Raw genomic sequence first — 9,231 nt, 5'->3', positions numbered from 1 at the left:
CACCCCACCCCCACCCCCAAAAAAATCTATGTTTATTTTTAAAAAATATTTTCAATTTCAATTCAAAAATTATTTTCTACTCTCTAGTAAAAATAAAAGATATTTTCTCAAAAATATTTTTCATTCATTAATCAAACACTAAAAAAATCTTTTCCGAAAAATATTTTCTACTCACTAACCAAACATGAAAAAATAAGTTCAAAATCTATTTGTTTTTCAGAAAAACATTTTCATAGAAAACATTTTGCTTCATACCAAACACGCCCTAAGTCTGTGGCCTAACTTTTTGTTATTTGATATTCCATTTTGTTCCACTTTTCTTCTTTTGCCTACTTCTCCTTTGGCTCGATCCGAATTTAACATGTCTCAATTTTTACATTTTACATTAACTCCCTCTTAAAAAATTTTAAACACTCTACATATTGCCTAACTTTATTTTATTTTTATTGCAGTTTTACTTTTCTTCTTTTGCTTACTTCTCCTTTGGTCTGACCCAATTCCTCACATGTCTAAATTTTTACAATTTAGATGAATTTCTATTCAAACCTTAAACACTCAGCTTGTGGCCTAACTTTTTTTTTTTTTTTGTTAATTGTGTACTCTATTTAGTTTCACTTTTCTTCTTTGGCCCGACCAGAACTCTAACATGTCTCAATTTTTACGTTTTGCAACAATTTTCTCTCTTATAAAATTTGAACATTCTACATGTTACGTAACTTTATTTTATTTTTATTGGATATTACATTCGGTTTCACTTTTCTTCTTTTACCTACTTCTCCTTTGGTCTGATCCAATTCGATTCATCACATGTCTCAATTTTTACGTTTTACATCAACTTTTTCTCTTTTTAAAAATAAATATATAGGTTATTAATAAATGGGAGAGGAAAAGACAATATTGAGAGTTGAATCTTTACGATAAAATATATGATCAGAAAACAATCAATTGAGCATTAAGATATTTTTTAAATATACTTTTTATTTTATTTTTTAAATGTATTTTCTCTTTCTGCTTTTACTTCTTTTGTTTTTGTTTATTCATTATTTTTTTGATAAAAAGAGGAAAACAAGTGAGGGTGGCAGGGTTTGGGGAGGTTTTAGAATTTTGAAAAAGAGTTGTGATATCCTTGTCTCCTTTCTCTATTAGCCTCCGCCCTCATATTTTTACTATATAAAGTCGCCATTGCATCTTCACATACACCCCATTCTCACTCATGCTTTTTGCACCTCCTTTTCCCTTTCTCTTATGAAAAAAGAAACGCCTTTTATTGGATAAGGTTGCTTCGTTTCATACTATTCTTAATTTGAGAAAAAGTTTCCTGGCCTAAGTCTTTTCCTTGTAGGTATGTTTGTTCCCAATTCTTGGCTTGTTTATTGTACCACCCCAGAGCAAACATTGTTTCTGAAGGATTGCTAATGGGTCCTTTTTCTTCTTCTTGTTTATAGAGTAGCTGAAGAAATGAAGTACGTGTTGGTGACAGGAGGAGTTGTTAGTGGGCTCGGTAAAGGAGTCACTGCCAGCAGTATTGGTCTTATTCTTAAGGCCTGCGGTCTTCGTGTTACCTCCATTAAGATTGGTCTCTGCTTTTTGCCTCATTCTTCTTCAATCTCATTTCTAAATCAACAATGCACCAAAGAATCGATACTGCTCTCGAACTCATGCTTATATATGTAAAAAAAAAAGAATTCTTTTTAAAAAATAGAAAGCCAACTCAATGACTTTAAATATTTGATAGTTCCTCTCTTATCTGGTATATACTTTATGAAATTAGACATTGTTGGATAAATGAGGGAGGGGAATTCTGATGGTAGAAGCTGTGTTCTCCACTCAGATTCGCAAAGGGTTCGAACCTTGAAGAAAAAAGTTATTTTCCTTTTGGCTGTTCTAGTCAAACTATCTGCCGATAAGACACCGGAAAACTTTAAGATGGCGTTTCTCTAATGAATAATTTTGGTCAAGACTTCAAGTTTATGTTTCTTTAAATTTTTTGATTTTTTGCAAAACATGTTCAGAAAATTTGAAGAAGTATTACTTGTTTTAAGCAACAAAAGTTTTCTGTTTTTTGTTTTCAGCTTCAGCCACAAATTGTTTTTCTTTCTTCTTTTTCCCCAATTTTACATGGGTTCTTATAAACTTATTGTTAGCTGAGTTGTAGTTCCTGTGTTCCTCTCTCTAGATTGAAAAAAACTGTCTCTTAGGAAATGGATCCTCCTTTTTTGCTTCTTAACGGATTTTCTTATACAAGTACAGTGTGCTGTTGTTTACTTCAATTGCTGGTATAGTCTAAATGAGGTGGAAGAATTGTATATAAAATGTCTACTTACTGTTCCTTTCTTCCTTTTTCAATTTCAGATCCTTATTTGAACACTGATGCTGGCACAATGTCTCCTTTCGAGCATGGAGAAGTGTATGTCTTGGATGATGGTGGAGAGGTTAGACATAAATCTTTCATGTTAATGATTTCTTACATTATTTTGGACTCTCTAATTTTAAACTAAAACATGTTACTCAAGTTGCTGATTAATGATTTGGTTGTGTTTTCTGTTAGGTACTGTTAAAGTACAGATATTTGAAAGTTAAATTTTTTTGGTGTATAGTTTTGCTTTTTAGTATTACCTGTTTTCCTTGTAAAATTAAAGCTTTTGGATTGCTACTTCAATTTCACTTAAGGTGAAGTACAAACTGTTTGTTTGTACGTCACTGATATCGAGATTTGTTTTTCACTTGCAGGTGGACCTGGACCTTGGAAACTATGAGCGTTTTCTAGATATTAAGTTGACCGGTGACAACAATATAACTACTGGGAAAATTTACCAGGCATGTCCACTATAATTCCCTATCAGATTATTGATGTATGCTAGATGATATTCATAGATTATGATAGAAAATGTTAAGTTGAGAAACTGCTTTGTTATTTTGGCTTTGCAGTCTGTTATTGATAAGGAGAGAAGAGGGGATTATTTGGGAAAGACTGTTCAGGTTTACCACCTTTCCAGAAAATTACTTAAGTCATTTCTTCCAATATTTATGCTCTTACCGTCTGTCTGTCGCTTCTCTAGGTTGTCCCTCACATTACAGATGCCATTCAAGAGTGGATAGAACGTGTGGCTGTCATACCAGTTGATGGCAAGGATGGCCCACCAGATGTTTGTGTCATAGAACTGGGTGGCACAATAGGTATGCTGAACAACTTTTTCACATGAGCAGGGTAAATTGTCAAATGATACGTGTTTTCTTAAAAGTAATTTTGTTCCTTAATGCAGGAGATATTGAATCAATGCCATTTATTGAAGCATTAGGACAATTCTCATATCGTGTTGGTAAGGTTTACTCGTCTAAACTTGATTTCTTGACAATCAAATGATGTCACTGTCAGTTGTGCTCTATGATGTGCAAATCTTGAATTGACTCAGCCTAGTACCTTCTAAAAATTAAGTGCAACTAACATCTATTCATCAACTTTTGCTTGTTAGGTGCTGGTAATTTTTGCTTGATACATGTCAGCCTTGTACCTGTTTTGAGTGTAGTTGGTGAGCAGGTAAATTTATTTCTGGGTCATGTGGATATCTTTTATTAAAGTAATCACTCAGATTGCGTATTTTGTTATTTTGAAATTCAGAAAACAAAACCTACTCAGCACAGTGTTAGAGGTTTGAGAAGCCTGGGATTGACTCCCAACATTTTAGCATGCCGGAGCACAACGGTTTGTCTCTTCTCCCCTTTCTTTTGGGACACATATATCTATATGTTTATCAAGTTCAGTTCTTGAAGTTGGTCTATTTATTCAGGAACTAGAAGAGAATGTCAAGGAGAAAATTTCCCGGTTTTGCCATGTCCCGGTATTATGACCAAATAATCTTTATTTCTATAGAGCTAATCTTGTTTAGGTCTCAACTCTCAATTCTTGGTGCTCAGGTTCTATATATCTTTTATTTCAGCTAGATAACATTATTACTCTTTATGATGTCTCAAACATTTGGCGCGTTCCTTTGCTTTTAAGAGTACGTAATTTTGGCACACTTCTTTTTTATGTATTTCTACATAACATCTTTACTATAAGCTTTAAAGAAAATCTTTTGTGTATTTAGGATCAGAAGGCGCATGAAGCAATTCTGAAAGTTCTGAACCTTAAAGGGTATGTTTCGGTTGCATACATTGATTGATGACAAGGAGTATTCAATATTCATTTTTTCTACTTTGTGATTTTGTGCCATCTCTTGTATGATGATGAATTTATTATTTCATTTTCAGTGTTGCACAAGAACCTGCTTTGGGAGAATGGACATCTCGGGCTGCCCTCTGTGACAAGCTACAAGAGCCTGTAGGTTCTGTGATATATATATACACATAAATAAATAATATTCTATAATATATATATATATATATGAAATGTATTCTATCTTCCTTTTTGGAATTTAGTCCCTCAATTTGCATCACAACTTTCATAAATATCTCCATCTGAATTTACAGGTTAGAGTAGCCATGGTAGGAAAGTACACCGGTCTTTCAGATGCATACCTCTCTGTACTGAAGGTAATTATACTGTACTCAAATATATAAAGAGGAGGTTTCCTTATTGTATTTGCTCCTACACCTATTTTCATTTAATTGTTATTTTCTACAATATAGTTTTGTCAAAAGTGATCATCAGGCATAACAGTTTTATCAATGACTTAGATTCTTCTGCCAGAGTTTGAAAATGGAGAATAATGTTGCCTCTGTGCTCCATCTCATTTTGAGCTCCCTATTTTGTTTCGGGTGGATATTTTATCATTTAAGCCAATATATTTCCACCTCTATTTTACCTTTATATAGCTGAGAACAATCAGTCGAAAAATTAGTTCTCCTTTTTGTTGTCAATATCTAAATCATTGCGAGTTATTTGTGTAGGCTCTTGTGCATGCCTCTGTAGCTTGCCACAGGAAACTTTGTATAGATTGGATTGCAGCCAGTGACCTTGAGGATGAAACTTCTACAGAGGTATTTTGCTTCCGCTGTGTTTGCTTGCTTTTAGTCTTGGTTGTTCCTTATCTGACTGATACTTCTACATGCAGAATCCTGAGAATTATAGAAGTGCTTGGAAGTTGTTGAAGGTTTGTGTGGTGTTACTCTATAACATGATCTTGGCCAAATTCAACTCTTTTTATATCCATGTCTTCAATTTTATTGTTTCTGACTTGTTGGACTACTCTTCACTTTACAGGGGGCGAATGCTATCCTAGTTCCTGGAGGATTTGGTGACAGAGGTGTGGAGGGTAAAATCCTCGCTGCTAGATATGCCCGTGCAAACAGGATTCCGTTCCTTGGCATATGTCTAGGAATGCAAATTGCTGTTATTGAGTTTGCTCGATCCATTCTTGGATTGCTAGATGCAAACAGTACAGAATTTGATCACAACACTCAGAATCCTTGTGTCATTTTTATGCCAGAGGTAAAGAGTGCTTTCCCTTTATCTCTCTTGTCCCTCATGATTGTCCTGTGTTTCTAGTTTTGTTTTAGTAGTTCTCAGTTCTAATCTGTGTGATATGATCTCAGGGTTCAAAAACTCATATGGGTGGTACGATGCGTCTTGGATCTAGGAGAACATATTTTAAAGTTGCGGATTGTAAATCTGCAAAATTGTATGTACTTCCTTTCCTCTACTTATTCCATAGGATGAAATGTGAAACTGCAAAGGGATTTTAATTGACACGAGGGAAGTTGAAATTCATAACCATTTAAGATGATAGTGCAAAAGCAAGATAACTTAGTACCACGAAAAATCCCTTAACTTGCTGATGTTTGTGTCTATTCTATTGCTGGTATCAAATCTATGTTGTCTTCTAGATTGAATAGAATTATGATCATCTGTATTTGGTTTGGAGTTGTTTGAAAGTAAACAAAAGTTGGGTATTATCGAGTCTTATATTTCAAAGTATCAGATGTTTAAATTTCAGTTTTTTCAGTGATGTGACTTCAAGAGACCGCATGACAATCATCATCTCTGTCAATTTTGATTAGAACACTCTTTTCCTTCTTTTCCTCGTAACTTTTTCAATAAATCAGCCTGAGTATGTGCATGACCGTAAAATATATGTTAAGCTTTGAGTGAAAGCTCAGTCACTACCACTTATAACCTTCATTAGTAAATCCCTCTTTTTAGTGTACACTTTGTTTGAATGGTTTTATTTTGAATCCGTACTATAACTCACAGTCAGATTAAGCATCTACCAATGCATCAGGTTGTGTTGCCTATATAAGCCATTTGCAGATTTGAAAGACAGTCCTGCATTGCTCATCAATTCTAATGAATCTGTCTGCTAGGAAGTTGTTTCTTTCCTTCCATTCTTGAAATCTTCTGTTGTGGGTGGAGGAGGCGTGGGGAGGATCAGCATCATTTATCCACAATAATAAATATACTATAATTCATCTAAACCATATATGGTGGAATTTTTCCTTTTGCCATCTCCAACTGAATAAAATATATCTTGTGTCAGATATGGCAACCAGAGCTTTATAGATGAGAGGCATCGACACAGATATGAGGTGCGACACTTTCTCTTTGGTACTTTGGTTTAGCTATTTCAATTTTCAAAGTTAGGTGGACTTGTAAAATTACATGCGGACTACCCTCTTATATGGACTTCACGACTAAAGAGCTTATCTCATGCTACTGTTTAGGTGAACCCCGACATGGTGCAGCAACTTGAAGATGCTGGTCTTTCTTTCACTGGCAAAGATGAAAGTGGTCACCGCATGGAGGTCAACCTCTTAAACCATTAAATTTAACAAATAATGCTAGCTAGTTATGTTGCTGTGGTTGATTGATCTTGTGGGATGCTTCATCTACAGATTGTTGAGCTGCCAAATCATCCTTACTTCATCGGAGTTCAATTTCATCCAGAATTTAAATCAAGGCCAGGAACCCCTTCTGCCCTGTTCCTAGGTATTTCACCTGCTTCATATATCTGGGGACGAGGAGCCAAATGGATGAATTCGTTTTATTAATTTGGATGCTGGACTTATAGATATATCTGCATTTCATGTTTTTTTCTTGAAGTTTTGCTGATTCTTTGTATAATCTTGTTTTTTTCTTTTATACAGGACTTATAGCCGCAGCAACTGGGCAACTTGAAACTTTGTTGAAGAAGGGTGTTCCCAAAACATGGAGTTTGAGCAATGGCACGTCAGGACTAAAATCACATCGATATGTAAATGGGACAAAGATGGCTAATGGATCATTAGATGGCATTTATTGCAACGGGAATGGTATACATGTCTAAAGGAAACAGTAACATACGTTGTGGGCGCTTGGCCCTGGATTTCTAGTTGATCAAATTTTGCTACTGCATTTGTTCTGTTGGGTATGTATAGCCATACGAGAGCAGTAGGTTTTCAGCTTCTCTAATTAGCAGCATTATATAGGGTAGAGCGAGATTCCGATCTTTTATAAGGAACATGCTGTTGTAGCTCCAGCACACTGTGGTGGAAATGGGACGGCCAATGCTACATTGAAATCTGTGTTTGTTATTCCATCTGGGATGGTACATTAGAGTGCTAGAGAAGATTGAAGACTGGTTTGTCCAGTTTTATATTCAGCTAAATAGCTTGTGTAGTATGAAATGAAATGGCTAAATGGCTACACGTAGCAGGAAAGCTGAATAAAACTTGCGACTATGAACCAGCGAAGTAGCTTGATTCAAGGTATTAAAGCCGGCTGAATAGAATGTGTTTTTGGTTATTTGGTTCTTTTTCCATTCCATGTTATGAATTCTGTTTTTCACTCCTCTAGACTTCACATTTGTAAGCCATCTACGGTAAGTTCATTACCCTTAGCGGTATCCTCATTAAAATGTGAAATGATCGTCACATTAATTATCGGATGTATTCTTATGGTGTTTTCACAAAGAGCAATTATATGTTAACTCTTTGTTCATTTATTTTTGTGTAACACAGTGTCAATTATCTTTTAATTGTGGTTTTAACTAACTATCAAGCGTTTGAAAACTATCTATGGTAAGCCCCCTCTCTCTCCCACGATCCATGTCTCTCCAACCTTGATTCCTGTCTTGAGGTCGCCAAGAGCCTTGGTTGGCACCTTGGTACCTCGGGGGAGAACCTGCCACTTGAATTGTTATGTATTGAACTTCCTCATCAAACAATGCATATGCATTATCTTCCTCGAGGGATTTGTCTCCTTGCGCTCCAATAGCTGTCACACTCTTTTGACTCTGGTGCCAATTATGTACTTTGCAAACAACTCCACTTGAGTTATCATTTTAACCCTGTTTTCATCTCTTTCTTCCTCTTTTCTCCTTCATTGGTCATGATAGTGGAGTTGACACCCGATATCACCTTAACATCCCTTGTGTTCCAAGCTCAGTTAGTTTTAGTCATTCTATCCAATGGGGCCGTTGCAAGTTTGAAAGTTCGATCCATGAGTGAACCACCTGTTAGGTTGTTTGCTGATGACTTGTTAATGGAGTCTAGTGATCGGTAAAAGCATTGCAAGAGCACTCCATCCGGTAACTCGTGATTGGGACACAAGAACACTTTCTTTTTGAACCTCAATCAAACCTCATGTAAAGGCTCTCCCGCCAATTAGAGAAAGTTAGTGATTTCATCACGCAAATGCAATATTCTTGAGGGTAGAAAAAACCGATCTAGGAAAGCCTTGGTTAATTTGTTCCATTAAGTGATGGAGGCTTGAGGTAGCACCTCCAACCATGTTGTAGCGTCTCCCATGGGGGAGAATGGGAACAATCTTAGCCTAATGGATTCTTGACTAATGTTTGTGATGTTGAAAGGATGACAAAAACGGCATTCCCTATTGTTGTCTCTAAACAATCCTTTCATCTGGCTTAGATGTAGCATAGTGCTAGTCAGTGGCAAATTTAGGTGCAAAAAATAGGGCACCCGAACCCGTGGTCTCTTCGTAAAATTAGATATTTTATGTATATATTTTCTAACATTTGTATAATATTATATTCTTGCACCCGTACTATAAAAATTCTAGTTGATCCACATGGTTAAATGTTGAGCTTTTGACTTTGGGGACTAAAGATCAATTCCCACTTAATACATTTTTCTTGGTGCACCCATGTTCGGATCATCCTAGATTCGCCTCTGGTGCTAGTGACATGAAAAACGACATTCCCTATTGTCGGAGGTAGGCGAACGACCCTAGGTACACCATGTGCTACCACAACTTCATCCTCGATCGACATCCATGAACCCATCAGTACTAGCTTG

The 9,231-nt window shown here is 35.9% G+C and overlaps 1 protein-coding gene across 2 annotated transcripts; it reads left to right on the top strand.

Moving 5' to 3' along the window:
• Positions 1–1,094: 1,094 nt before the first annotated feature.
• LOC102589647 (CTP synthase-like) lies at positions 1,095–7,922 on the top strand. 2 transcript variants are annotated; one of them, XM_006346489.2, is made up of 22 exons: positions 1,095–1,338; positions 1,446–1,576; positions 2,353–2,432; positions 2,731–2,817; positions 2,929–2,979; positions 3,060–3,177; positions 3,264–3,320; positions 3,474–3,538; positions 3,620–3,703; positions 3,789–3,839; positions 3,939–4,001; positions 4,089–4,135; positions 4,252–4,321; positions 4,471–4,533; positions 4,891–4,980; positions 5,055–5,093; positions 5,204–5,431; positions 5,536–5,621; positions 6,477–6,525; positions 6,661–6,741; positions 6,832–6,925; positions 7,084–7,922. In XM_006346489.2, the coding sequence occupies exons 2-22, from the start codon at positions 1,459–1,461 to the stop codon at positions 7,260–7,262; spliced, it is 1,800 nt and encodes a 599-aa protein (XP_006346551.1). In that variant the 5' UTR covers positions 1,095–1,338; positions 1,446–1,458; the 3' UTR covers positions 7,263–7,922. The 2 variants fall into 2 exon arrangements, with proteins under 2 accessions (XP_006346551.1, XP_006346550.1); XM_006346488.2 differs by having other exon boundaries at positions 1,095–1,342.
• The last annotated feature ends 1,309 nt before the right edge of the window (positions 7,923–9,231 follow it).

Source organism: Solanum tuberosum, unplaced genomic scaffold, assembly GCF_000226075.1.
Source record: "Solanum tuberosum cultivar DM 1-3 516 R44 unplaced genomic scaffold, SolTub_3.0 scf00077, whole genome shotgun sequence".
In the NCBI taxonomy this organism is placed as follows: Eukaryota; Viridiplantae; Streptophyta; class Magnoliopsida; order Solanales; family Solanaceae; genus Solanum; species Solanum tuberosum.
Note: the sequence above shows the minus strand (reverse complement) of the source record. Positions and strands in the feature narration are given on the sequence as shown.

What these genes read in the sequence shown, in the direction of transcription:
- LOC102589647 (XM_006346489.2), top strand. Translation starts at nt 1,459, where the DNA reads ATGAAGTACGTGTTGGTGACAGGAGGAGTTGTTAGTGGGCTCGGTAAA. An exon ending in GCGTTCCTTTGCTTTTAAGA is followed by an intron (nt 4,002 to 4,088) that starts GTACGTAATTTT and finishes TTGTGTATTTAG; the next exon opens with GATCAGAAGGCGCATGAAGC. An exon ending in AGGATGAAACTTCTACAGAG is followed by an intron (nt 4,981 to 5,054) that starts GTATTTTGCTTC and finishes TTCTACATGCAG; the next exon opens with AATCCTGAGAATTATAGAAG.